This window comes from Aptenodytes patagonicus, chromosome 13 (assembly GCF_965638725.1).
Source record: "Aptenodytes patagonicus chromosome 13, bAptPat1.pri.cur, whole genome shotgun sequence".
NCBI classification, from domain to species: domain Eukaryota; kingdom Metazoa; phylum Chordata; class Aves; order Sphenisciformes; family Spheniscidae; genus Aptenodytes; species Aptenodytes patagonicus.
Window position 1 is genome coordinate 1,727,267 of NC_134961.1, and position 26,649 is coordinate 1,753,915.

Sequence of the window (26,649 nt, forward strand, 5' to 3'; positions counted from 1 at the left end):
CAAGCCCCACGTGGGTGGCATGTGCCCAGGGAGGGAGCGAGAGGTGACCGGCCATCCCGCAGATGCCAACAACCCGGTCAGACTCCAGCGCCGCTGCCCGGCTCTCCAAATCCCAGATAAGTGACCAAAGGTCAGACAAAATTTTCCCGGAAAGTTGCACACGGGGAAACCTGGTCAGGTGCGAGTCCTTGCTGCGGGCACAGCGGGAGCAGGGACAGATGCTCCTCCTGCTCTCCTCCAAATGATGGCGGCCAGCTATAATCCAGTTTGGTCAGTGGAAATGTGAGATTCTCCCCCATCTCCCTGAAACAAAACTGCGAGGGCGAGTCCCCAGCGTGGAGAGGGCACGCAGACAGGAGGGGCTCAGAGTCCAGGAGGGCGGGAGATAAGACGCAAGGACACCACCTCCGTTTGCTTCCCCAGCTTAACTCAAGCCGGCAAGAGGAGCACAGGCCCCACGGGAGCAGCAGCTCTGGGGCCAGGGAAGGAGGTCCAAGGGAACAGACGCTGAGCAACAAGGCAGGAACCATCCAGGGGCACGGAGGAGCACCACGTGTGGCAGGGGTGCGGAGAACAGCCGCGGCAAAGCATCCCACAAAGGACCGCCAGGGCCAGCTTTCAGCAAGACAAGGGACTGGCTGGATCTTGAAGCTGGTACGGAAGGGGGAAAGATTTAGCCAAACCCCAGCAAGGAAACCAGGGAAAAGGAGGAAATACCTAGGTGTGCGTGAAGTGCTCGTAACACCAAGACTCACAACTACAATGAGTCCTGAAGCCATGGAAAAACACATCACAGACTTGGATTTTAAGAAAAGTGTTTACTGCCTGGAACCTTAAAAATATTCCTGAGTCACGATAACCCCCAGTAGACCAAAAAGGCCTTGTTTCCAGCAGGGCGGGATGCAGACCTCAGGCGGGCGGTAGATCTCCTAAAGACATTTTCTCCTGTGAAGCACGTGCCGTGCCCTCATCTGCCCATCAGGAACCAGCGATCCGCGACTTCAGAGCAAGGTGGCCCGGCTTGGGTCCACATCGGAGCATCCAGCACGAACTCACCAGCCACTGAACCACGTGCCATATAATCCGTCACGCAAGGAAAGCGGTAGGAGAAGGCAGCAGCGCATGGAGCCACGATCCAGACGACTGGTGCCGTTTGGGTTCATCGAGGGAAGAAGGGTCGATGGCGTTTGCCACTGTAGCCGCACCGGGTGATCGCCAGAAGCGCTGCAGCGTACAAGACGCCGCGGACACGAGCTAGAGCTCCCCAAGCACCCGCACAACGGCTGGCTGCGGAGGAAGGCGCCGCGTGCGTGGGGCCAGGAACGACTGTACCATCTGGGCAGAGCACCCCCCACGCTGAGAAGGCAAGAAGCAGGCTGCCGCTGTGCAGGTAGGAGCACCCGCGCAGGGTCTCTTCAGATCCGGGGGGACGGAGCAGCGCTTCCCTTTTTGGGTCACCGTGAGCGGCAGGGACGCTCTGCTCCCCCCTCCCTCCGTCACCCCCCACCGAGACAGTTTTAGAGTCGAACAGCTTCTGCATCCCCCTTCCCCGCCGGCACGGGCTGCTGGTGGTGCTGCCAGGCCAGGGGCTCGGCCGGCAAGAGTCCAGCTCCACACCCTCCTCAGGAGCTCTGCTGCAACGTACCATCCAAGATCTGCTGGGCAATGTGAGTCAAGGCAGGGAAGGCAGAGCTCTTGGGAAACTCTTGGATGAAATCTCTGCCTTCCTCCAAGCTCTGGCTGAGTTGGGGGTCCAGAGGAACAGAGCCTGTGGGAGAGGAAGAAGGGGGAGAGTGACCGCTCGCTCATTGTAAGGCGAAGGCCTGGAGTCAGGATTAAAGAAATACCCTGCCAGAGCCGTCTCCAGGAGAAGCGGTAGGAAAGAGAGCAACCACCGGCCTCACTGAGCTCTCCAGGAGCTACTTCTCACCTGCAACCGCTTCCTCGGGGTCCAAGACCCCGCCACAGTGCTTCATGAGAGACACTCTCCCACCCTGATCCCACCCCTCTCTGGAGGGCAGGGTTCAGCCCGCAGCCCCCATTTCTCAGGGCGGCTCCAGGGCATTTCAGGATGGCTCTTGTGCCGTTTCAGGCTTGCTTACTCTGTCACCACGACAGCAGCCAGAGCAGGCTGCTGATCCTCAGCGCCCCTGCCCCAGCAGGGACGGATGCCCGCTCCGAGCAGTCTGGATGGCAGAGAAGCAAAGCGAGAATCACACCTCGCCTCTGACCGGGCAGCAGGGGCTCACAGGGAGCCGGAGCCCAGCCTGCCCACCCCCGTGACGCCGCATCCCTCCGCTCAAGCACTCCCACAGCACCACAGAGATATCGCTTCTGACCACGGAAAGCTCTGCTCAAGAGGCCACTCACCTAGGAAGGGGACCCCAGCGTGCTTGGCCAGCTCCTCACCTCCCCCTTTGGAAAAGATGTTTGTGCACTCCTGAAGGAGGGAGAGCAAAAGCAGCGAGTCATAAACCCCAGAGCCCTGTGTGACGGGGCAGGCGCTGCCTGCACGTGAGTAGAGCCAGCTCCCCTCCACCTTCCAGCCTCAGGGTACTGCCTTTGCCCCTGCCCTCCCCCAGCTCTCTTTAGGAAGGCAGAGCCAGTGGCTTCTTCCAAAGCTGACGCGCAGCAGCCAGCAGCTTCTCGTCTGCCCGGCTCACAGCATCGCCCTCGTGGCGTTTGCCCATTTTCCACCCGAGGCACTGCATCCTACAACGCCCCGTCACGAACGAGAACCCGCGATAGCCCAGCGGTCCCAACAAACTCACCGAACAGTGCGGGCAGACGAAGCCGCTCATGTTCTCCACGATGCCGAGAACTCGTAAGCCCGTCTTCTTACAGAATGTCAGCTCTCGCCTTACATCTCCTACAGACACGGCCTGCGGGGGAGAGCAGGGGAGGTTAGGGGTGTCCGTCTGTCCAGAGGGACCGTGGGTCTGGAGCGGGCGTGCATCAAATGAGAGGCAGATGTGTAGAACAAGCATCCACGGACAGGCTTGTGCAAACACCCACCCTGGGGTGCATATTCCCCCCCAAACCATGCCCGGAGGCAGAAGCCTGCCCGGGAACTCCAGTTCAGCCCCAGCCGGCTGCCCTACCTGCGGCGTTGTGACCAGGATTGCTCCAAGAGGCTTGTAGGGCCGCAAGGCCTCCACCGTGGAGATGTGCTCGTCGGACGTGCCCGGCGGTGTGTCCACGATGAGGAAGTCCAGGTCCCCCCAGGCCACGTCAGCAACAAATTGTTTGATCAAAGCTACGGAAATAAAAGGGGCAGGGAAAAAAAAACCACCCCCACGACCCAGCAGGTTTCAGCAGGTGCCCTGGGAGCTGTGGGGCAGGCGGGGCAGGGGTCGGGAGGCACCCTGGGTGACAAGAGCCCAGGGAGAGACGGCAGGGCTATCTGTCAGCACAACACGAACTGCGCTCTCCCCATCCGAGTGATCTGAACCCACCCCTGCAGAACAGGAGCCTTGTCTTGCTCCAAGGAATGACCTGCCCAGAAAAGTCTGGCCCCCAGCAGGAACAAACACCACCTCCAGGAGGGTTTGCAGAAGGTTCCTAGCACTAGAAAGCAGCCACAAACAGCAAAAACCAACTGTACCGTTTTTCTTGGGTCCCCTCCACACCACGGCATCATCCGGCTTCTCCAGCAGGAAGCCGATGGACATGAGCGAGATGCTCTTGTCTTGGTCCACAAAGACGGGGACCCAGCCGCTGTCGCACTGGTGCACGTCGTTGTCCTGCACCCTGAACATGCGGGGTATGCTGGGGCCACACAGGTCCACGTCCAGGATCCCCACCTGCGGGCGATGAGGCAGAGCCCTTCAGACAGGGCTGAGCACGGCGGCAGCACCCGGCCGTGCTCCCTTCCCCGGGCGGCGGGAGGCAGCGTCCGAATTTCGGCTGCTCGCAGCACTTTACTGCACGGACTCTGAGCTCAGCAGCCAGATTTGAAACACAAAGAACCGCTTTAAAGTTTGACTGCCCTCCTGGTCACCATCCCTCTGAGGAGCATCTCCCGGGAACTTTGGGGAGATCTTTATGCCAGAGACCTGTCAGGACCCAAGTGGCATCGGCTGCACAGAGCCTTTAAATAAAAAATCCTCGGGGAATTCAGCCTGTCTCACCCCCGCACAGTTCCCCTTTGTCCCCATCGTAACGCCGTCCTTCAGCTCGCCCACTTCACTCCACGAAGGGAGCGCGTGTTACACCACAAACCAGCAAAGTCCTTTCTCAGTGCCTCAGTTTCAAAACCAACAACAAACCTTGGGTGATTTTAGCCTCTTGGATGAAAGGGAAACAAAGTGCCGTTACCTGCGCTGGATCGAGCGAACACAGGAAAAAGAATCACTGGAGCTGCTATCACAAACAGCACTTTCGCACAGAGAATCCATACGCTGCCCGCACAGGACACACGCACACATAAAGGACGAGCAAAACCCAGCCGGAGGTCGGGAAGGAGAAGACAGAGCTCAGCATCCCACAGGCCCTCGCTCACCTTCTTCCCGGAGTGCCGCAGCGACAGAGCCAGCTCGGTGGAGATGGTGCTCTTCCCCACGCCACCCTTCCCGGAGAGCACCAGCAGGATGTGCCGCACCCCGGCCAGGTTGCTTCTCTCTGGCAGGAACAATAACAAGGCGTCAGAGGCTCTAACAAGAGCAGTAATGAGGCATCAGAGTCTCTCCCGAAGTAAGCCGGCAGCACCCGACGGGTCAGCGCAGAGACGCGGGTCTCTGCTGAGGGTGACGGTGGCCGTCGCTGCGCCAGCAAGTCTGTTTTACGTGTAAGGGAGAGGGGAACAAGAGGCGGACGCGCCACAGCCCTTCCGCCATCAGAAAAGGGACAACAAGAGCAAGGGCTGTAAACATTCCGCGGGGAGTAAAGGCTTTGTCCTGGTGACCTCAGCGGCAATTGGGCCAAGCAATAAACACCTACAGGGCCTCGTCACGCCGTGCCCGCGCCAGGTTCAGCCCGAGCCCTCTCGGGGAATGGCTCGGGGGCTGCCGGTGAGCTCAGGCCCTTGGCGTTTCCTTCCTCCGCGGCACACGGGTTGCCTCCCCGCGGTCCCACGCTCCTCTCCGGCCTTCGTGCTGTTTCTTGCCGCATTGTCAGCGCCGCTCGGGCCCCCGCTTCGGGCTCAGCCGCCGCATCCCGTCAACGCGGAGCCGAGAGCGGGGAACGCTGGGGGCCGGTTCCCCAGCCCGGGGCTGCGCAGGCGGCGGAGGGACGGACCGGGCGCTCCGGCCGCAGCCGAGCAAACGCCACCCACCCGGGCCCGCGTTCCCGGGCGCCCCCGTCACCGCCGGCCACTGACTCACCGCACCAGGCCCGGCCCGCCCCCGCGCCGCTCGGGCATCACACCGGCACCGGGACCGGCGGCATGGAGCCCGCCCGCACCATGGCGGACCTCATCCGCACCTCCACCGACGGTAACGGCGCTCGGCCCCGATAACGGGGAGGGGAGAGGGGAAGAAGGGGGGCCGGGGAGGGGGGGGGGGGGGGGCCGGAGCCCCGCAGCGAGGTGCTCCCGGGAAACCGGCCCGGTGACACCGGCAGCCCCGCGCCAGGCCCGGTTACTCGGCGCTCCCCCTCCCCCGCGGGAGCCAGGCCCGGGCCGCCGGCGAGGCCCAGCGCCACCCCCCGGCAACCGGGCCCCGCCGCCTCGGGGCCCCGGCCCGGCCCGAGCACCGCGGAGCTCCCCTCACCAGGAGCCGGGCCGCCCCACCACCACGGCACCCGGTCGGGCCCGGTCACCCCGGAACCCCCCAGAAAGCCGGGCCCGAACCCCCGTCAGGCCCGGTCACCCCAGGCGGGACGTCCCTCGCGAGGTGGGCTGTGGTCCCCCGCCAGGCCCAGTCACCCCGGGGCTCCCCCCGCCCCACGGAAGGCCGAGTTCCGGCCCGGCGGCCCCGGGGAACCGCCCGGCCGCGGCCCCATCACCGCTCACCCCCCGCCGCCTCCTCCATGCTGCTGCCCGGCGCCGCCCGCTTCCGCCTTCCGCCGGGTTAAAGCCCCGCCCCCTCGGACTGGCAGGCGCCGCCCCAATCGGGAGCCACGCGCTCACCGGGAACCCGCCTCTCCGGGCTTCGCAGCCAATCCAACCCTCCGACTCCCCCTCCGCCATCCAATGGGCTTGGTGCTTTCCCTCCGCGACGCTCCCGGGCCCTCCGCAGTAACCGCCCAATGGCGCGGCTCCCCGAGGATTGACGCAGGACGCAGCCAGTGGCGCAGGGCTCCACTCAGGCACCCCCCCTCCCTCCTCCTTCAGCTGTGAGCGACGGGGCGCTCAGCCAACGGCGAGGGGGCGCGGCGCAGCCGTAGCCAATGGGCGCCTGGGGGGCGGTGTCGAGAGAGGATTGTTTATGTCCCGGTGGGGGGGGAAAGTAGGTCAGAGCGCGGCGGCGGGGCCGGGCCGGGCCGGGCCGGGGCAGGTGGGCCGGGACCGGGACCGGGACCGGGACCGGGACCGGGACCGCGATCGGGATCGGGATCGGCGGCACCGGCACCGGCACCGGCACCGGCACCGGGACGCGGGTGGGAGCCGAGGGCCAAGGCCTGGGCCGGGCCGGGCGGCCCAAGCGCGGCGGCCTGGCCTGGCCTGGCCCGGTCCGGCCGCGCCTCAGCTGCGCGGGACGGCCGGGGCTCCGGTGCCCGCCTTCCGGCGGAGCCGCCTGCCCCTGAGGCCGGGCCGGGAGCCGTCAGGGAGAGGGGGCCGGGCCGCGGCTGCCCGCCGTGGGGAGCCCCTTGGGCCGCCGGTTCCCCGCGGCACCCCCCCCCCCCCCGCCCCGTCCGTGCTGGTCGGTGCCTGGGGAAGCGCTGCCCCGGCGAGCCGGGGCGGGGGGCTCCGTCCAGGGCCCGGCCCCCTGGCCAGGAGCGCCGTCACGGCGGAGGGAAGCCCGGCGGCAGCTCCCCGGGCTGCCCGTCGGGGTCAGCCCTTGGCCCGACGCGCAGAGGAGCGGCTGGAGCGGGCGGGACCCACGAGGAGGCCTCGGCAGCCCTAGGTCCCCCTCCGGGGTGAGGGACGGACTCTGCCCTCGGTGCCGGATCACGGCAAGCGCCGTGCCGTGCCGTGCCGACTCTACCCCGTGAGCCCCGGCCTTAGCAAGGTGCCAGGGAGCGGAGCTGTTGCGTTTGGCTGCTGCGGGTGCCCTTCAAAGCCGGAGAAGGGGGGCTCCAGCGCGGTTTTAGGTGCTTTCCCAGCATGGCTGCGCGTGGCGGAGGTGAGAGCCCCCTGATCTCGGCGGGTGAGATGCCTAGAGATCTTCAGAGCATCCGTGGGCACCTGCACAACCGGCCGTGGCTCGGCCTGTCCTGCTTTTCCGGGAGCTGCCAGCCCGTCGGGGACCGAGGTGCAGGAGGAATGGGGACGGGTGCCGTACGGCAGGCAGCGGGACGGGGCTGACCCGCCGCACGTTTGCAGGATTTGCATGCGCTCGGGGCTGAGCTGCTGCACGTCAGGGAAGCACCGGAGCGGGTATGGGTGTGCAGACCGGCTGCCTGTGGCAGGGAGGCAGCCACAGAGGCTGAGCAGAGGGAGCGGGTTCAAGGGAGGGGAGGGGGTTACAGCCCTGCGGGGTGCCTCTTGGTGGGGAGCTGTTTTCTGCAAAGATAAACCTCAGGGGAAATGAGATTGGGGGTTGAGGTTCCCCTGTCACAACCAGTGCAACGCTCCCGCGTGGTGGCTGGGAGCTGGTGTGGTCTGGCGGGCTGTACGCAGGGAAGGAGCCCGTGGAAATCTGTCTCTGAACATCCCCGCTTGAGTCAGGAGACAGGCAGCTGCTTCGCTTCTGTCTGTTGCCCTTGAGGCAAGTCGGGACAAGTCCGTGAAAAGGCCGGTTTCCCTTCAGCGGGCAAGAAAGTGGTCTCTTCCCCCACCCCAAACGCTGAGAGCAAAGTCTTCTCTCAGTGGGCAGTTGCTCCGAGGTGAACAAACAGCCTTCCCCGCAGACAGACGCAGGCAGCTCAGCCGCACAGGGGTCGCGGCGGTGGCCAGGGCAGCGCAGGTGGCCGAGCAGCGTGGCCGGAGCCCAGGCAGCTGCCGGAAGGTGACCGGGCGCCGGGGAGGCCGTGCCTCGGTGGCTGACGATCCTGACCTGGTGAGAGGCGGATGCTGGATCCCTGCGCTGCGGAGGGGGCAGCTGCTGCTGCCGCCGGGTCTTGGGAGCGTTTCTGGGGGCCAGTTCAGCACCTGGGCTCGGGGAGAAGTTGACCCTGCGTGGCGAAAGGGACTGAAGTTTGCAGAGGCTCGTGATGCGGGAGGAACTTATCTTGCGTCAGTTTATCCATTGATGGGGCCTATGCAGACGTGGTTCGTGCTGATCCGTTCCCGGGGGGGGGCTGTGGTGACCTGGGGGAGTTTGCTTCAGAGGGCAGAGCCCGGTGAGCGGTGGGTGGAAGCGGGACGTGGCTGCTGTGTGTAACCTCCTCTCCCTTGCCCCCCCAGCTTACCTCTCTCAGAACAGCATGGCGCGACGCACGCGGAGCAGCAGGGCCTGGCACTTCGTCCTGAGCGGGGTGCGGCGCGAGGCGGACAGCCGGGCGGTTGCCTTGGCCACCGGCACACGTGGCTGGGGCTACGACTCCGACGGGCAGGTAGGCTGGTGCTCGGGTGGCTCTGAAGTGACACGAGGGAAAGCTTTCCTCTCCCCCGACAGCAGGCACTTACTCGAGGTCCGTGTAACCGAGCCGCTAGTACTTCAGCAGAACTGGCCAAAATCAGAAAAGACTTAATAAAATATACGGGCCGTCTAACGAGCCTTCTCCAAGCTCTGACGCGGGGTGTGGGGCTCCTGGCACAGGAGGCCCGAGGCAGGGAAGGCTAAACTGCCCGTACTCTGCTCCCCGGTTGTGCACCACAGCTCTGTCGTCAGCTGAGCCAGGGAGCTGATCGATGCTAAGCTAAGCGCTTTTTTTAAGCATATAACGTGTGTGTGGGGTATATAAAATACATACAATATTTTTTAAATATTCTTTTTTAAGTACTAGTTTAAACACTAAATATGCGTTAAAAATATGTGTTAAAAACACAAAAAGGACTGTCGTGGTTTAACCTCAGTCGGCAACTGAGCCCCACGCAGCCGCTCGCTCACTCACCCCCCACCCGGTGGGATGGGGGAGAGAATTGGAAGAGCACAAGTGAGAAAAACTCGTGGGTCGAGATAAAAACAGTTTAATAAATGAAATAAAATGATAATAATAATAATAATATGATAACAATAATAATAATACACAAAGCAAGTGATGCACAGTACAATTGCTCACCACCCGCCGACCGATGCCCAGGCAGTCCCCGAGCAGCTGGCACTACGGGCGCGCGCCACCGCGCGCACATATTTTAAACACTAAATATGTGTTTCGACTGGATCCGTTCTCCAGCCTGGCTCGCTGCGCGGCTGTGCTAACTTCTGGTCTCTGTGCGGCTGGTAGATGCTGGTGGAGGGAGTGGGGCTGCTTCAGTCTGTGAAGTTAACAGTCTCGGGTATCTTTGAACTGAAATTCTCTCGCGTTTCCTGTGCTGTAACGTGCACACCACTTCTGAACCTGGCCCGGGCACGCAGGTGTGCTGGAAGGTGGGAAGACGGCAGGAAGAGCAGTCAGTAAAACAGTGCGAGGAGTGACTTAGATTCACCTCCGCCATCCTTCACTCTTTTCCCCAGTTCTTGAGTGTGTGAGTTCAGTTCCCTGTGCAGCGGCGGGGACGCAAGGAGCTGCTCCTGGAGCTTCAAAGTTAGGCTAAAGCCTTACGAGGCCACTGCCAGAGCATGGTGTCCAAACCCAGGCACTCCGCTCCCAGAAAATGAGCCTTTTCTCTGCAGTCAGAGTAGCTTTGTGTTTCTGCGGTAACGGGAATGGTTGGATTTCTAGATAGCAGTGGTTAGGCCAATGAAAGACAGGAATCAAGCTTTTTAATGCGCAGGCTGGAGAAGGAGGGGTGGGCAGCACGTAAGTAAGCCCGAGTCATTTCACACAGCTGCAAGAACATGAGTTTGAAGGATTTTTGTCTTTAAATACTGCTTACAAAGTCTGCCATGGGGGTGAATAACGAGCAGGTACACCTGACCGGCATGTAAACCCAGAGTAACTCGCTGTAATCTGTGGTAAGAGACTCCATTAGGCGACACCAAGCCTCCCGTAACATAGAGAGCGAGACGGGGCTTTGACTCTTACAGCGTCCAGTGCAGGGACACTTTGGTCTCTTGGCACTGGGGAATAGTAAATCGAGTTTTTGTGTTCATGCATGAAAGTGAACAAAAGCCTTTTAATCCTTCCGTAGGTTCCCTGTGGGCCTGTCTGCAGCGCTGGCGTGAGGAGCTGCAGCCGCACTGCTGAACTGGTTCCCCTTTGTTCTGCCCTCTCCCCTGTCTGGCCTCCTGTCCCTTTTCCTCCTCGTCTTGTTTGCCTCCCTCTCTTCTCTGTCAGCTCCCAGGCTCTCTAGAGCAGTGGTTTTCAGCAGCGTGCTCCGGTTTTGTGATGCCTTGGCCTGGGTCTCCAGCTGGCTGTAACCTGCCCATTGTAAGCCGTAGCTTTAGCACAGAGTTTGCTTAAAAATACCTGTGTTAAAGACTTAGTCACGCTGCCTGCCTGCTGTGACAGCTCCTCGCCCCTGGAAGGCACAAAGAACGTACCCACATCGTACAGTGCCCCGTGCCGAGAGGTCTCTGCAGCTCAGACAGATGCTAGCCAGGTCCCAAAGCAGGGTAATTCGACTGGCACGGCCCCTGCGTGGCAGGCCAGGCCGGGGCACGATGCAGCCGTGCTGCCGCCGGCTCTGGCACGAGCCTGGGGACCTCCCCGCACAGCTCTGCGGTGCCTGAGGCCTCGCAGACCTCTGCCAGCCCAGCTCCCCGAGCCTGGGGGCGTTCAGCAGTGACCATTCCTCCGTTCTCCCCGGCAGCACAGCGACTCGGATTCGGAGCCAGAGTTTTCCTCCCTCTCGCCTTCCATCCCGAGCGCCATCCCTGTGACCGGGGAGTCCTACTGCAACTGCGAGAGCCAGAGCGAAGCGCCCTACTTCTCCAGCCTGCATGCCCTCCACCGCGTCAAGGACTGCCAGTGCGGCGAGGAGGACGAGTGTAAGGAAGGGGCATCCCAACGGCCCGCCGTAGTCCTTTGGGGTTTGAGGTGGGTGCAGTCCTGGCCTGGCGGCACGGACTGCACCCCTGCGCGGATCCTTTGCTTTCCACGGGGCCCTTATCTCTGTCCCAGCGTGCGGTGGTGCTCCTTTGTTTACATCTCAAGGCCACGTAGTCTGTAGGAAGATTACAAGCACGTGCCTCCTGTGATGTTTCAAGGGCTAAGTGCTGAACTTGTTAATGCATCAGAGTTCACCTCTGGGGACCTGCTTTCAAATCCAGCTGAGGCCACAAGTGAAACCAGCCCCCGTGGTTACAGCCCTCTGGCCGCTGATCCCTGGTACGGCTGGCAGGGTGCGCGGCAGGGCGTGCTCAGGGCAGAGGGGAGAGGTAGGCAGAGGGTGGGCTCGGGCTGGCTGAGAAAGCCTGTGGCATAGCGGAGCTACCCCTTGAGCCTACGAGAAGTGTAGGAAGAAAGGAGGCTCTGCCTGGGTCTGCGGAGCCTCGTGTTAGCCAAAATGGGAGCTGGTTAATGCCGACAGTTTCGGGTTCAGAGCACCGAACCATCCCGGTGGGACACTGCAGAATAGTTCAGGCCTCAAACAACTCTCCAGTGTGTACAGCTTAGGATTTACCCTCTTAAATGGTAAAAAAAAAACCCAAAACAACCCCCTGACAGGCCTTCAAAACTAATGTCTGCCTGTGCTTTGGCTTGGGGATCGCTCCCTGAGGGCCTTTGCCCATCCTTGTCCCCTCTGTGCTTCCCGAACAGATTTCGACTGGGTGTGGGACGACCTGAATAAGTCGACGGCCACCCTGCTGACCTGCGACAACCGCAAGGTGAACTTCCACATGGAGTACAGCTGCGGCACCGCCGCCGTCCGGGGGAACAAAGAGCTGGCAGACGGGCAGCACTTCTGGGAGATCAAGATGACCTCCCCGGTCTACGGCACAGACATGGTACGTGGGGCAGAGTTGCTTACGGGCACGCAGAAATGTCTGGTGTTCTTTGAACAGGGACTGGGAGAATGAAGTACTGCCCACCGTAGGAGAAGATCAGGTTTGAGACTATCTAAGGAACCTGAAAGTCCGCAGGTCCATGGGACCTGATGAGATGCATCCGCGGGTCCTGAGGGAACTGATGCAGATGAAGTTGCTAAGCCACTGTCCATCGTATTTGAAAAGTCGTGGCAGTGCGGTGAAGTTCCCAGTGACTGGAAAAGGAGAAGCATAACCCCCGAGAAAAAAGGAAGACCCGGGGAACGACAGGTCGGTCAGTCTCGCCTCTGTGCCTGGCAAGATCATGGAGCAGATCCTCCTGGAAACTATGCTAAGGCACATGGAAAACAGAGGTGGTTGGTGACAGCCAACGCGGCTTCACTAATGGCAAATCGTGCCTGACAGATTTGGTGGCCTTCTACGACGGGGTTACAGTGTTGGTGGGTAAGGGAAGAGCAACTGATGTCATCTACCTGGATTTGTGCAAAGCGTTTGACACTGTCCCGCACGACATCCTTGTCTCTAAATTGGAGAGACATGGATTTGACGGGTGGACCACTCGGTGGATGAGGAATTGGCTGGATGGTCGCACTCAAAGAGTTGCGGTCAACGGCTCGATGTCCAAGCGGAGACCAGTGACGAGTGGGGTCCCTCAGGGGTCCGCACTGGGACCAGTATTATTTAACATTTTGTCAGGGATGTGGACAGCGGGATCGAGCGCACCCTCAGCAAGTTTGCGGATGACACCAAGCTGAGCGGTGCGGTCGACACGCCAGAGGGACGGGATGCCATCCAGAGGGACCTGGACAAGCTCCAGAAGTGGGCCCGTGTGAACCTCATGAGGTTTAACAAGGCCAAGTGCAAGGTCCTGCACCTGGGTCGGGGCAACCCCCGGTATCAACACAGGCTGGGGGATGAAGGGATGGAGAGCAGCCCTGCCGAGAAGGACCTGGGGGTACTGGTGGGTGAAAAGCTGGACATGAGCCGGCAATGTGCGCTCGCAGCCCAGAAGGCCAACCGTATCCTGGGCTGCATCCAAAGCAGCGTGGCCAGCAGGTTTGAGGGAGGGGATTCTGCCCCTCTGCTCTGCTCTGCTCTGGTGAGACCCCACCTGGAGCACTGCGTCCAGCTCTGGAGCCCTCAGCATAAGACAGACACGGACCTGTTGGAGCGGGTCCAGAGGAGGCCACAAAAATGATCAGGGGGATGGAACACCTCTCCTGTGAAGACAGGCTGAGAGAGTTGGGGTTGTTCAGCCTGGAGAAGAGAAGGCTCTGGGGAGACCTTATTGCAGCCTGTCAGTACTTAAAGGGGGCCTACAGGAGAGATGCGGAAGGATTCTTTGTCAGGGAGTGTAGTGATAGGACGAGGGATACCGGTTTTAAACTGAAAGAGGGTAGATTTACATTAAATATTAGGAAGAAATTCTTTACTGTGAGGGTGGTGAGACACTGGAACAGGTTGCCCAGAGAAGTTGTGGATGCCCTATCATAGGAAGTGTTCAAGGCCAGGTTGGACGGGGCTTTGAGCAACTTGGTCTAGTGGAAGGTGTCCCTGCCTACGGCAGGGGGGTTGGAACTAGATGATCTTTAAGGTCCCTTCCAACCCAAACCATTCTATGATTCCATGAACAGGACAGCAAGCTTCTCCAGCAGTTCAGCTGGGCCTCCTCACTTAGGAAAGGAAATTGGAGCTGGGAGCCTTCAGCTCCGTCCCGAAACCTCTGACTTGGCTTCACCAAAACCTCTGGGTGTTCTGCACCGAGCCAAGAGAAGGAGGGGAGAGCCGGAGGTGGAGTCTCGGTTGCGTTTTGTTGCTTGAAAAGGCGCTAAGCTTGTGTTCTTCTTCCTGGCCTTGCCTCCCAGATGGTGGGAATCGGGACGTCGGATGTGAATCTGGACAAGTACCGCCACACCTTCTGCAGCCTGCTGGGCAAGGACGAGGACAGCTGGGGACTCTCCTACACAGGTAACGCAGGCAGGGCGGTGGCAGAAGGCAGGATGGCTGGAAGGGCAGCAGAGGGCATAAGAGTTGTCCTGAGGGGTTGAGAATTAAATGGTCTGAATGGGATTGAGGCCAAAAAGGCCACCAGCCTTGTGAGTCCCTTCGTCAACGACAACGGGAGCGGCTGCCTGCAGCTTGCAGCTCTTGGAGTATCTCACCTTGCCCGCGTTTTGCAGACCCCTTAGAATTGGTGCGTGAACCTCCGGGGCGCCTGGACTGCCGGTTGCACATCACTGATGGGGGGTTTCAGTGCCGCTGCCTGTGCTCTGGTATTGCAAAACCTCAACTTTCCCCTTTTCATCGCCCACTCTGGGGTGGGAGGGCAAGGATCAGGCAACGGAGGGATTTTTTAGGCACTGAGTGAGGCCGTATCAGTGGGAACTCACAGTGCGGGAGTTGGGGTGAGTTTGTGGAGCGCAGGCTTTCCACTGAAGGCCAGTTTTTTTGTTTTAAGGACTACTGCATCACAAGGGAGACAAAACAAACTTCTCTTCGAGGTTTGGCCAAGGCTCCATCATCGGGCTGCATTTGGACACGTGGCACGGGACGCTCACGTTCTTCAAAAACCGCAAGTGCATAGGTAAGAGCAAGGGCAGCCGCAGCAGCCTGCAGGCAGAGGGACTGCGGGGGGCGCAGCGCAGCTCTGGCTGAACTCAGAGTCTGGCTGCAGCAGGGCTGCAGGAGAAAACGCTGGCAAAGTAGAAGACTGAGGCGTGAAGGGAGTGGGAGGAAGGTTACGTTTGTTTTTTTTAATAGATTGGGATTTCAAAAGGCTGTTTTCCAGGCATTTTCCAACAGCTCTGTAGTTAATAGGTTCAGGGTAGTTGGGAGGAGTGAGATCACCTCGTCAAAACTAATGTGAAACCTCCCCGATGCTGTCCCCCGGCAGGGGTTGCAGCTACGAAGCTGCAGAACAAGAAGTTTTACCCCATGGTGTGCTCGACGGCGGCCAAGAGCAGCATGAAGGTGATCCGCTCCTGCGCCAGCTGCACGTCCCTCCAGTATCTCTGCTGTTACCGCCTGCGCCAGCTCCTGCCCGACTACGTGGACACGCTGGAGGTGCTGCCATTGCCACCGGGACTCAAGCAGGTGCTACACAACAAACTGGGGTGGGTCTTGAGCATGAACTATAGCACGTCGAAGCCTTCCTCCTCCTCCTCATCGGGAAGCGACTCAGACAGCTCCTGTGGCTCAGACGCAGAGGCCTGCCAAAGGAAGAGGTGCAGGAGGACATAATGTCTCTGCAGATGAACTGCTGTGAGGGGGTCGGGTGGGGTTTTGTTCCGCCGTCTGCGAGGACCAGCCAGGCCTGATGCACCTCTTTCTTCACGGGGACTTCCATCTCTACTTGTTTGGAAAGATTTCTTTTACACTGTTGGAAGTCTTTAGCCTAAACATCCATCACATACATTGAAAAGGCCTGTAGGCTTAGAGAGGTCCCAGCTCTGTGAAACAGGTAAACTGCAGCCCAGTATCTGAGCTTCATCGCCTGACTTGCTGTCAAAGCCGTCGCCTCTTCCTGAAGGATCCCTCTTCTCTGCAGACTCTCAGCAGAGACAAGATTTAAGGTGGCCTCCCGGTTTCAAAGCGTACTAGACTCTAGTCACGTAACGGACTCGACTCCTCAAAAGACAAAGACCAGTCCCCTCCTCCTAACTGTTGCGTGTCGGTTTGGTATCTGCGATGAACTCGGCGCGCTGTGGGGCACGGTCGAGCGGCAGCACGTAGGGCAATGGGCTCCTAGAGATGCATCTGCGTCGCTGTTGTGAGAGAGCAGTTGCTTACAGGAGCGGAGCTGTTGGTGATCCCTCTCGAGCCCCCGATGACTTTAATTGCTTTGCATGTTGGCTCCTGCTGCTTCTCCTGTATCAAAGACTGTATTAAACTGTAATAATAAAAGTAGAAACTGTCTGTCTTTCCTCTCGCGGCCCTTGGAGGCATGAATCTGAAGGCGCTCGTCCAAAATAGCCACGCTAGCACAGCTAATGGCCTGGAGGGGATGTTTAAATGCAACGCTTGTGTGTCAGATCCAGAGGAGGTAAAGGCAGCGGAGGTTACCTTGCCCCTGCCCCGTGGGGGGTTCTTGCGGTTCCCGCTGAAACGCCAGTCTGGCTGGGACGGATCTCCAGCCGAGCCAGACGGACGCCACAGCACCGCGCGCTCGTGGCAGCCCGGCGGCAGAACCACGCGGGGTCTGGCACCCCTGCGGGAGTGATGCCAGTGCAACTCCAGCCCCTGCGGTTTCTGACCGCCTTCCGCGGGGCCTGCGGTCAGCCCGTGGCTTCTGCTCGTGGGGCTTTTCCCGGCCTTTGACCTCTCCTCCAGTGAGCAGCGCGTTTGCGGATGACTTAGGTCGGAGCTGGTGCCATCAGCCAAGGGCAAAGGGTGTTGGAAAGTGGAAGAGGGTTGAAATAAATAGGACGGGAAATGGCTTTCAACCTGTCCTCTCCCTGGGTTTCCTCCCAGCACGGTCACTGGAACACAAAGCTCCAGCCGCTGCCTTTTCCCCTGCTCCTATTACAGACCTGCAAATGCTCCGGGAAAGCCTTTTGCACCACGTGCGTTTATCCCCTGCTGAGCCCCACGACTCCGTGCCTTCCCTTCCCACGTCACGAATCTTGAAGCGAAGATGGCCCTCGCTTCTCTGGTGACAGGCTTTGAATGAGAATCTTGATGAAGTAGGACAGGCTCTCTGTCAATCCATCTGTATCGGTGCTGCAGCCAGAAAAAACTGCCTTGCTGGATTGCTTCTCCCCAGAAACTACTTCAAGTATTGGCAGATGGAGGCAGAAGAATCCCTGGCAAGGAGGAACTTTGTTCAGAGGGTGCCCTCCCACTTTTGCAGCACCAGTTGGCGTCGCTTTGAGCCAGCGAGCTGCGGTTCACGGGAGGAAGTTCAGGGGTTTCTACGTCATTGTGGAAGGCCCCAATTAGCAATTCCAAAACCTCAGGCGCTGGGGGGTCCCTGACGCCTGCTGTCCTGGCTGCGGCTATTTCTGAGTAAAAAACTGAGCGCTCAGTTTGCTTTGGGAAAAAGAGAATCCCATCCTAACCCACCATTTCGCAGGGAGTTTTCTGGGGCTCACCTGGCATTTCCTTGTATTGGGAGTTCAACCAACAAACTCCCCTCCCCTGCCCTGAGCTCCGTCTTACCCCAAGGATGTGACTCCTCTCTGGCCAGCTGGTTTTGACAGTTGGCAAACGTTTTCCGAAGTAACTCCAGCGAGACCAACCTGCCTGAGAAAGCCACAAGCAGGACCTACAGTAACAGGTCCGGTCTCACCAAAGAGCCAGTGGGGAGCAGGACATTAAAAGTCAGGACAAGCTGCAGAAAACAGACGGCTCGTTCAACAACTCACCTGAAAGGCAGCGCAGGACAGACTTCCCAAGCGGCTGTCTCAGGGGGGGAGCTGGTCCTGTGCTGCTCAGGGACAGCTCACTAACGCTTTCACATCCAGCCCCTGTTCCAACCATTCCTTAGCTCTTTTAGGAGGCAGCCTGCTTTCCAGCCAGGGGGATAGAAAGCTGGGGCAGCTAAAAGAGGAAAGGAGAGCCAAGAGGCTGAAGAAAGCATCTGTAACAAGACATTTATTGGTGTGCAGGTCTCTCTTCTGAAACAGAATCAGCTGCTTCCCCTGGCCAGGCTCCCAGCAGCACTGCTGTGTCAGCAGCAGCTCAGCCACCGCCGAGTCTTGGCAGATAAAACAAGGAGGCTGACCGACACGGCCCACGGTCCCTCTACGTGCTCAGGTCCAGGACAAGGTCAGGGTCGGTGGATACCATGAAGAGGTAGATGCGGCGGGATAAGTCTGGCCCAACACGGCGGTCTTTCCCGCTGATGTCCGATTTCACTGGGATGTCACTCAGCAGAAGGCGTTTTTCATCTTCTGTGCCGCATTTTTCGTAGGCCTTCGAGCACACAAGAGAAGGAAGCAGTTAGCGCAGATGCTTTAAGAGAAGACTCCAATCATCCCTGCAAGGCTCCATCCCACCGTTACAGTGAGGATCCATGAGTGAGCCTTCATCCCAACATACCAGGATCAGGGGCTAAAGCTCAGAAGAAACAGGATCTATCACTTGCAAACAGACCTCACACTCTCAGTTGTGTGTTGCCCTGCCAGCGTACAAGGAGAGAGCTGTAAAGCCACTTCTTCCGAAGAGGCTGTGCTAGGGACAGAGGTCAAAGCTCCAGGGGAAGAAAAAGGAGAGGCGAGTATTTGACTACATGCGACTTTTTAAAAAAAAGTTCTGTCACAGTTCCTGATCTAATGGAAAGAGTTTATGTGATTAACGCTCACAAAAACAAGCACTTGCTGATAAAAATGTGTCTTCATGAATTGGCTAAGCTGCTGTCAGAAGGGTCAGACAGCATTCTAGTCTAATCCTGCTCCCCCAGCACCTTGCTGGGCCAGTCCGGCTCACGAACCAGCAGAAAGCTAAGGGGAGTAGGGAGAGGGAGAATTTAGTGAGCTAAATCAGCTCTCTGAAGGATCAGGCAACAGAAGAGCAAGGAAAGCGTGGGGTATGCCGCTGGTGACAGCAAGCAGTAAGAGAGCTCGGGTGTCCTGTGGAAATCCCTCACAGTCCGCAGGGGTGACACACGTTTTCTGCTTGAGGGTGATGTAGAGCTGTTGGACCGTAACGGCAGCCACCTGAGACATCACCCATTTCAAATAAAACCAAGCAAAGCTGACGGACAGACCGTGTTGGGCAAGGGCAGTGGGATGCGTCCAACAGACCCTCAGCTGCACCGGCTGGGGTGAGCAACCAAATGTATCGCCAAGCAAAAACGCAAAGACGCTTTGAGCGGGTCCTGTGAGGCGAGACCAAGGCAGAGAGAGGCCTGGAAGGGCTAACAGGAGGGGTAGGTGGCTACTGCTGAAACAAAGCTTTGGTTTAAGTCAAACACTATCTGGAGACAAGCCTTGCCTTTCTGGAGAGCCGATTTCACACTCATGGCTTGTTTGCTGCATCAGCAAAGACCTTTAAGCGAGGAAGCATGTGGCACCCTTCCCTGCCTGCATCCTCCGAGCTTTTAACAGGACACCAAGGGGTTTGAGGGCTTACCTGTAACAGGAGGCTTGGAGAGGGATATGCTTCCGCTATAGCTGCTGCTGTTGCAGGGCTGACTCTGTTAAACTGCTGGATTTGTCTCTTCCACACCTGCCAGAGTCCTGTGCCATCCTTCTCCACTCGCACCCCGCTGGCCCAGGCCCCGGCAGTGCAGAAAGGCAACTCCTGCGACTCCAGCTGCCTCCTGCAGAAAGACAGACTGCTGAGAGCAAGACCTGGGGCCGGTGCGTGCACCGAGCACAGGCCTGCAGACCCCAGGCGTTGCAGCCTTCCCCTAGCATTAAGCAGCGGGCTTCCTTCTAAAACCTCTTTCTGCCCAGGACTAATATTTTTTCCCTCTCATAATTTTCTTTCCTTCCCTGGAAAGCTCCAGAACACCTTGGGGTTTTCCTAACCTTTTGGTTTTCCTAAGGCCGTCATTTTCCCTCCTTTCCTAGTGCTGAATCACCACCTCATTCACCATGAGAACAGAGGATTCTCATTGGCACAGAGACCGAAAATGACCTTGAGACACATCTGGTGTGGGCCCTTACACTGACAGCATCAAGGACAGGCTGGCAGCTACAGATAAACGTTCCTGTAGCTTCCGCTGAGGTTTCCCTAAGCTCTGGGTTTGGGATGTGACCCAGTCCAGCGATACGACTCACTTGTACGGGCGTTTTGCTATTGCCTTCGTCAGCGCAGAGACGTGCTGGCCGAATTCCTGCCACGTGTCTAGGAACAGCACTTCGGTGTTACCCCACAGCTGCAGCACCACCAGCGCCTGGAGGAGAAGCAACAGAGGTGAAACACATAACACGTCGACCAGCGGGACGAAGACAGGCTCGGGTGAGCCAGGACAGCCCGAGGCCCTCACCCTCTGCCAGTAGTGCTGGTGTCAGCCCTGGCCACCAAAGGCACCCAGCAAGAGGAGCAAGGAAAGCACATGGGGAGGACACATCCCTCGGCAGGATGAAGCTGGGCTGGGGCTAGAAGGGGAGGGAGGCTGGGCTGCCTGCATTAGCTCGGTTTACACAGCGCTGCGGTAAAGCCTGCGCATCCTTCTTAGCTCCCAGTAAGCCAGCGAGTCATAACCCGCTTTGGGGCATACTCAGGCAGGGCAGGAGTTCAGTTCGAGGGATATCAAGCAAGGGTTTAGATCGTATTTGACCTAGTTTATGACTGCTGCGGCATCACAAGGAGCATTCCTGCTCTGCTGCGGGACGCAGGCTCTGCAAGGCAGAGACCTGAGCGAGAACCAACAGCTCCTTTCACAGCTAACTGGGCAGTTCTTGGTGGGGCTGGGGAGGGGAGGCAGCTCACGCATGTGAGGAGAGGGTGGATCAGCTCTGACCCAGGGTCTTAAGAACAAGAGGCTCCAAACCGTGCCTCCAAGTCTGCAGTCCCTCTTCAATCCCATTGCCAGCCAGGGTGGAGGAAGACGCACGCAGATGCAACCCGATCCAAGCCAGCCACCACCTCCCCTGGCACAGCATTCCTTACACACAAGGGCTCACCAGTGGGAGCCTTTTCCGCACAGCTCAACCCCAAGTAACATAAAACTTCAAGGGCTGTAAGAAGTCTTACCTCCAGTATCTCCTCCCGAGTCATAGCCAGCTCTGGGCCAGGCTGGGAGCTGGGACTCTGCTTTCCAGGGCTCCGTGCCCGCTGCCTGCCCTGCTCCCGGTTACACCTGTAAGCGAGACACACCGCTCACACACAAGCTCTACATATTCGCACCTCAGGGCTGCTGTCTGATATAGAGGAAAAGGCCAGACTTAACCCACCCACATCTGCCACCTCCCAGTCTGACTTGAAGCTGGAGACAAAGGTGTCGAGTTTGCTCCAGGCCACCTGCCCCCCAGGTGGCAGCAGCTCCCCTGCGAGGGAGAGAAGGGGAGACCTGAAACCAGGGTGAGAGCCACTCGGTTCCTCTGGTGGCAGAACTCAACAGGCCACAGATGATTTTTTTAATACATAACACTCTTGGTAAAGTTCATCCTCACAGGCTTAAGTGAGAAAGAGCCCAGGAGGTGGTGAGACAAGAGCTTTCCCTGGGAAATAGCCCAGACAGGACAGGACAGATGGAGCTACCATAGCTGTGTCTATGTGGGGAACTCTGGAAGTGATCACACCATCACCACAGAGGAGATTCCTCTGCCGTGCATGTCCGTGGACAGGAAGGACCCAGGCACTGGGAGCAGCACACGAATGAGACATTCAGGGGACAAGAAAAGGGCTCCAGGCACTGAACATCTCTCAGGGCATTGAACAGCAGGGCAATTCACCAGAGCAGTTCCCTCAGCTCCTCCACGTCACTGCGGCCCTCCGCCTGGGGTACAGAGAGAAGCCTTACCTGTGAACCCCTTCTGGCTACCAGATCCTCAGAGGCTGCTACAAACGCATGCGCAAAGTACACCCTCCAGACTGCAAAACCCAAGTCCCGGCCCCCACGAGCATGGACTTTGCAATTCACAGCCACCACGCTGGCACTAAGCATCAGCAGCTCAGCCCCGAATGTGCCCCCCCTGCAGACACGCTGATCTCCGCCCACCGCGAGCTTCCCCAGCACCGCCGCTCGCCCGGCACGTACCGCCTGTAGGCATCCAGCCCGACGACGGCCAGGCTGTAGGTTTTGGTGGAGGAGCCCTCCAGACCAGCCAAAGGCAACACTTGGTTCAGGTCAGGCTGACTCGCTGACGGGGCATTGACAAAACTCTGAAGCAAGACAAATCACACTCAAGTCTGTAGCAGCCTTCCTCTCCGGAACACCCCTCCCCACCTCTGGCAGGACAGCGGGGCCTTCCAAGGTGCATCTCATCGGTGGGAACGGGCAGGAGCCAGCCTCAGACTGCAGCCGAGAGCGGTGCCTTTGGGCACACACCACAGGCCACATCTGCCAATGTCCCGCTGCTTCTTCTGGCTCACCTTTTTTCCCCTGGAGCGTTAGCACTGATCTCCTCACAGACACTGCCTACTCTAGCCTGTCATTCTCTAGTCTTGGATGGGGCTGGATGGACTGGGAGCTTCTCGGGGCAGAAGCACAGGCTGCCTAGACAGGTATAAATAAAAGGTTGTAGGACTGCATACAGATGAGAACTAAAACAAATCTCTCTGCTTCAAAATGCAGGTGTTTCCAAGGGCTGTGTACTCTGACCATTTCTTTCAAGCAAATCTTTTACGTGCTCCATGAGGATGGAAAAGCTAAGTGCAAGGAAAGGCAAGTCTGGCCTGCCCAGCTCCCCTCTGAGGAAAGCAGCATCCTCTCCCGGGGTTAAAGGCAGGTGCCTGCGTACCATCCCTAAAGACCTCCTGCTGTACTCAGATAGGGCTTCTCCCACAGGTTCTCTCCTTTCAAACCACCGTCCTCTGTAACACAGCTTTGTTTCAGGGTGGAGCAAGGGCAGTTTTGAATGAACCCTCCCTCCCCTTCCGTGTTCACCTGGCAAAGTGACTCTGCCATAGAGCACTTTGTGTAGGTCTGGCTCAGAGGTCTGTATCACCTGGGTTAGGGAAAAGAGGCGCTTAAGAAAATCTTCCGGCTCTACCAACACCAACACCTCTTTCTCCTCTTCAGTCTTCACCATGGGGCCATCCTAAAGAAGATGAAATCATTTCCAACACGAGCAGGGGTCCAGCATGAAAGCAGACAGCAAGTCTCCACCTGTGCAGAGCCCACGCTGTAAGAGGCACCAAGACTCGCAAGGCTACGTCAATACTACGCTGGTGAAAGACATGGCTGAACTGAGAGGTAAAAACCCTCCCCGAACAAGCAGATCAGCGAAGGTGCAAAAATAGCCTGGCGAGGAAGGCAGTGACAACTGCCGAAGTTGCTACCTAAGACGAAAGGACACAAAATGGCTTTGTCTGCACCGCACACTGTTAGATGACCACGTTATCTGCACCTACGTTATCTGTAGTCTATTACATGACCACAGCATCTGCAATGTTTTATCCAGCAATGGCAAAAATTCGAGTTCTGCCTCCGCCTGAAATTCCTGTAGTGGAGCATGAGAACAGCCTACCTCAGCCTCCACTGCCACGCAGATACCGTTTGACACAGAACCTTCCGAAACCAAGCTGAAATGGGAACCGTATTTGGTACCAGAAGGTACCTGCCCTTTCAGGTTCCCAGTAAGTGGGCTTCAAGAAGCAATCACTGGGCTTTCCAAACGAGGGGCCCTGCAGCAAATTTGCCCAGCCTCTTCCAGACGTGCAGCTGTTGCCCGTGGCAGCATGCCATGCACAGCATCTGGGCTGGAAATGCTGCCGAGTACCCAAGCGAAACCTCTGTAGCGATGACTTGTAGTGGTCTCATTCTTGCTTACTACAGGTTCCCCGGGCTCACCCTAGAGGTGTGCCTGCCTAAAGCAATGAGATGTAGATGTTTAGGACATTGGCTTTGGAATAATCTGTGTGAGAATCACACCCAGCTCCATTCCCCAAGCTAACAGGTCACCAGTAATCAGCGTTTCTGAGGCTGATGACTCCAATGCCCGGCCTAGAGAGGCAAGTCAAAGCTTTCTCCTCACAGCACATCGGTTGTCACCTTGCATGTACAGAGAAGATGAGAAGGACTCACTGGAGTGGACGGAGCGCTTGGCACGTTTCTCCTCCAGGTTATGCTGCAGGGAATTGCCTGAGGCTCAAAAGAGTATTTGCAGTCCAAGGAACTTAAAACCTTCACCCAAGCGTCTGAGCCGGGATCTTTGAGGAGACCTGTGAGGAGGACAGAACGACGCTGACGTGAGAAAAAGAGGTATTTCATCAGCATTAATCAACAACAACAAAAGCGCAAGTGGAAAACGAGGAATTCTGCAAGCATGGGAAGTCTGGCTTCCTCCAGCACGTGTGCTTGCTGGCTGGATTGTTAACCAAGTTATTGACATCATCACTGACCATCTCTGCAGGCACCTATAAAGTTGTCCTTCTTCACTCCAGCCAAGTACCTGGACAGTGACAGGCAATTTGCCACAATGACTGTAAAAATCAGCTCGTGCATTCTAGGTTACTAACGGCAAACTTTCAAAGCCGGCTCTTCCATTCCCCCAAGAACAAATTTTATTAAATTTGTAGAAACTTAATTATTTTTGAAATAGCTCTCTCTGTGAAAGAAGACTGAAATTAGCCAACAGGCCAAGCAGTTCGTAGCTAGGAAGCTGGGTTTCACCACCCGTGCATGGCCCCGACAGACCTCCCTCGATGCTCACTTCAGCCCCGTTCCCATCACTCTTGGGCACGCTGCTACTCCAGCAGCCGGGCTGGACACACACGTGGATGTCACCGGGGAGCCCACGGAGAACGTGCTCTTAATTACTGGCTCTGCAAGTACTGTCAATCGTAGCTAAGGTGAGTCGACACCATCCGTTAGGCACCTTCCTTACAGCTGTCTGTAACCTCGTCAAGCCAAGCGTTTGGACGGTTTTCTTTGACAGATACCTGCTCTAGACTGAGTTTATTTGAGACGTTTCAACAAAACAGCACAGCTGTTTCTAAGAATGCAAGGGGAGGGTTAACAACATGCTGCTTGTCCATGTTAAAAATATCAACACCTTGTTTGATGAGGGCGCTTTGCCAGCGGGACCGCCCGGCCCAGCCCCAGGCTGCTCCCTGGGGCAGGACGGACCTCAGGGCGCAGGGCTGGGTGCTGCAGGCACAGGACAGGCAGAGAGCTCCTCCGTGCTGCCTGCGCTCCCTCTGCCGGCACCCGGGAAGAGGAGGAGAAAAGCCTCTGGCTGGCGCAGCAGTGAGGTAAGGGGTGGAGAGGAGGGTTGGGAAGGCAGGAACGGGGCAGAAGAGATGAGCAAGAACTAAACTGATCAGCACCAGGACAGAGGGGAATGTGAAACCCAGGGGCAGAGAGAAACTCTGAGGACTTGGTGGGTGCTGATACAATCGCCACAGTGGAGTTTTAAAAGCGAAAATCACAGGGTATTTTCTCTGGTGGGCTGTGCGTTACACCAGCCAGCCTGCCTCACCAGGCTGACCCTGCTCAAACGGGATCGCTCACCTGGAGAAAGGCCGAGAAAATATACTTCTGGAACCTCCACCACCTCCCAAGCACCGGCTGTACCCACGACTTCACAGCAAATTCCACAACAGAACAGATGACAGCATTTATCCTACAGAGACTTTTCTACTGGCAGAATAATAAAGACAACAACAGGACTGTGTTGGAGCAAACAGGGCGATGAACGGGCCGGCAGCCCTGCTCCGCCTGGGACAGGGGATTAGAAACACGCTCCAGGCAGTCAGATGTGTCAGAGGATCAGCAGCGGCACTTGCGAGTGCCGGGAAAGAGCCAGGATCCCAGGGACACGCTGGCGGCCAGCGCTGCAAGATAAGCCACCTCATTTTCTGCCAAGGAAGCTCCGTGCCGTGACCTATGGAGTCCTGATGCCCTGAACGTCCTCCCTGACCAGGCAGAGCAGCTCTGGAAGCAGACCCAGCCCTCTGTGAGGCACCTGGAGAACATATTTCAGGCACTGGTATTTCCAGAGGCTTATCTTGGAGCTGTCCCAAGAAGCGAGTTCCAGATAGGCAACTGCCCTGCCCGAGCAGGCGACCGAGCTTGGGACTGCAGGTCTTCTTATCTCTTCATAACGACCCTTGAGGACGTGAGCAAATTAACAGCCGGGAGCTCGCCGCCCCAGAACTAGGTCAGAAACACACGCTCTATAAAGACGAGCTCCCAGAGCCCTCCGGGGCTGAAGCGTTGCCCTTCCGCTTCTGCAACAAGGCCCGGAGAAGTTCAGAGCTCATTTTCCAGAGGTGCCAGCCTGGGCCTGTCAGCCCCGGAGCTGGCGGGTTGGTCCTCTCTCCAGGATGCTCAGGAACAAGGCGGGGACCACAGCAGCTGCCCGCTGCAGTCTAACCACAGCTAGTCTGCAGTCACGACAGCAACGACAGAGATAACGAAGCCGAAAGAGCCCGATAAACAGCCAGGGGGCCGTGTGGGCCCCAGGCCAAGGGCCCAGGAGCAGCTCGGACGTAAGGGCTCAGAGGGGACAGCCGGGCAGCCAGGAGGCCCCGGGCGTCCCACCCCCCACAGGTAGAGCCCGGCCCCCCCCGGGCCGCCCCAGCGGGCTCGGCCTCCCCGGGCCCCCGCCGCCCACCTGGGTCGGCGCACACCTCCATCAGCCGCAGGCACCGCTCCGGCCGCAGGAGCCGCCACGCTGCCGCCGCCTCCCGCCGCCGCCGCTTCTCCAGCGCCTCCTGCTCCTTCCGCCGCTCCCGCTCCCGCCTCCTGGCTGCGGCCTCCCCGGGGGCCCTCCGCCGCCTCGGCCGGCTGGCCGGGCCCGCCGCGGGAGGGGAGTCGGCCGGGCCCGCCGCGGGAGGGGAGCCGGTCGCCGTCGTCGCCGCCGCCGCCCCGGGGCCGTGGGGCTCGGGCTCGCTCTCGGGCTCCGACTCGGAGACCGCCCAGGCGGCGGCTCGCCGGGCCGCAAGCCCCGGGCCGCGCCGCTCGCTCCCAGCCATGGCCGAGCGCCGGCGGCCGGGCCCCGCCCGTTGCCACGGGAAC

General features: G+C 58.7%; 3 protein-coding genes across 10 annotated transcripts; 1 reads left to right on the forward strand and 2 right to left on the reverse strand.

Annotated features, from left to right (window-relative positions):
- Positions 1–803: 803 nt before the first annotated feature.
- Positions 804–5,979, reverse strand: NUBP2 (NUBP iron-sulfur cluster assembly factor 2, cytosolic). Its single transcript, XM_076350552.1, has 7 exons — positions 5,951–5,979; positions 4,502–4,620; positions 3,605–3,803; positions 3,102–3,256; positions 2,772–2,882; positions 2,371–2,440; positions 804–1,768 (listed from the first exon to the last, which is right to left on the reverse strand). Exons 1-7 carry the CDS (start codon positions 5,967–5,969, stop codon positions 1,623–1,625), a joined length of 819 nt encoding a protein of 272 aa, XP_076206667.1. The 5' UTR covers positions 5,970–5,979; the 3' UTR covers positions 804–1,622.
- SPSB3 (splA/ryanodine receptor domain and SOCS box containing 3) lies at positions 5,395–15,984 on the forward strand. 8 transcript variants are annotated; one of them, XM_076350545.1, is made up of 7 exons: positions 5,395–5,432; positions 8,447–8,595; positions 10,898–11,075; positions 11,848–12,035; positions 13,940–14,042; positions 14,533–14,658; positions 14,968–15,984. In XM_076350545.1, exons 1-7 carry the CDS (start codon positions 5,402–5,404, stop codon positions 15,312–15,314), a joined length of 1,122 nt encoding a protein of 373 aa, XP_076206660.1. In that variant the 5' UTR covers positions 5,395–5,401; the 3' UTR covers positions 15,315–15,984. The 8 variants fall into 8 exon arrangements, with proteins under 8 accessions (XP_076206660.1, XP_076206663.1, XP_076206658.1 ...); XM_076350548.1 differs by lacking the exon at positions 5,395–5,432 and adding an exon at positions 6,424–6,434; XM_076350543.1 differs by lacking the exon at positions 5,395–5,432 and adding an exon at positions 6,915–7,352.
- Positions 15,985–17,646: 1,662 nt separating this feature from the next.
- Positions 17,647–26,606, reverse strand: EME2 (essential meiotic structure-specific endonuclease subunit 2). The gene is made up of 8 exons (XM_076351136.1): positions 26,246–26,606; positions 23,713–23,849; positions 22,634–22,726; positions 21,724–21,848; positions 20,718–20,823; positions 19,799–19,914; positions 19,146–19,335; positions 17,647–17,987 (listed from the first exon to the last, which is right to left on the reverse strand). The coding sequence occupies exons 1-8, from the start codon at positions 26,604–26,606 to the stop codon at positions 17,817–17,819; spliced, it is 1,299 nt and encodes a 432-aa protein (XP_076207251.1). The 3' UTR covers positions 17,647–17,816.
- Between the last annotated feature and the right edge of the window lie 43 nt (positions 26,607–26,649).

What these genes read in the sequence shown, in the direction of transcription:
- NUBP2 (XM_076350552.1), bottom strand. An exon ending in TCCTGGTCACAACGCCGCAG is followed by an intron (nt 2,883 to 3,101) that starts GTAGGGCAGCCG and finishes TCTCCCCCGCAG; the next exon opens with GCCGTGTCTGTAGGAGATGT. An exon ending in TCGTCTGCCCGCACTGTTCG is followed by an intron (nt 2,441 to 2,771) that starts GTGAGTTTGTTG and finishes TCCCTCCTTCAG; the next exon opens with GAGTGCACAAACATCTTTTC.
- SPSB3 (XM_076350543.1), top strand. Translation starts at nt 7,205, where the DNA reads ATGGCTGCGCGTGGCGGAGGTGAGAGCCCCCTGATCTCGGCGGGTGAG. An exon ending in CTGGGGACTCTCCTACACAG is followed by an intron (nt 14,043 to 14,532) that starts GTAACGCAGGCA and finishes TTTTGTTTTAAG; the next exon opens with GACTACTGCATCACAAGGGA. An exon ending in CAAAAACCGCAAGTGCATAG is followed by an intron (nt 14,659 to 14,967) that starts GTAAGAGCAAGG and finishes GTCCCCCGGCAG; the next exon opens with GGGTTGCAGCTACGAAGCTG.
- EME2 (XM_076351136.1), bottom strand. Translation starts at nt 26,606, where the DNA reads ATGGCTGGGAGCGAGCGGCGCGGCCCGGGGCTTGCGGCCCGGCGAGCC. An exon ending in GCCTCTTTTCCCTAACCCAG is followed by an intron (nt 21,849 to 22,633) that starts GTGATACAGACC and finishes GTCTTGCTTCAG; the next exon opens with AGTTTTGTCAATGCCCCGTC. An exon ending in GGGCTGGATGCCTACAGGCG is followed by an intron (nt 20,824 to 21,723) that starts GTACGTGCCGGG and finishes TCTCGCTTACAG; the next exon opens with GTGTAACCGGGAGCAGGGCA.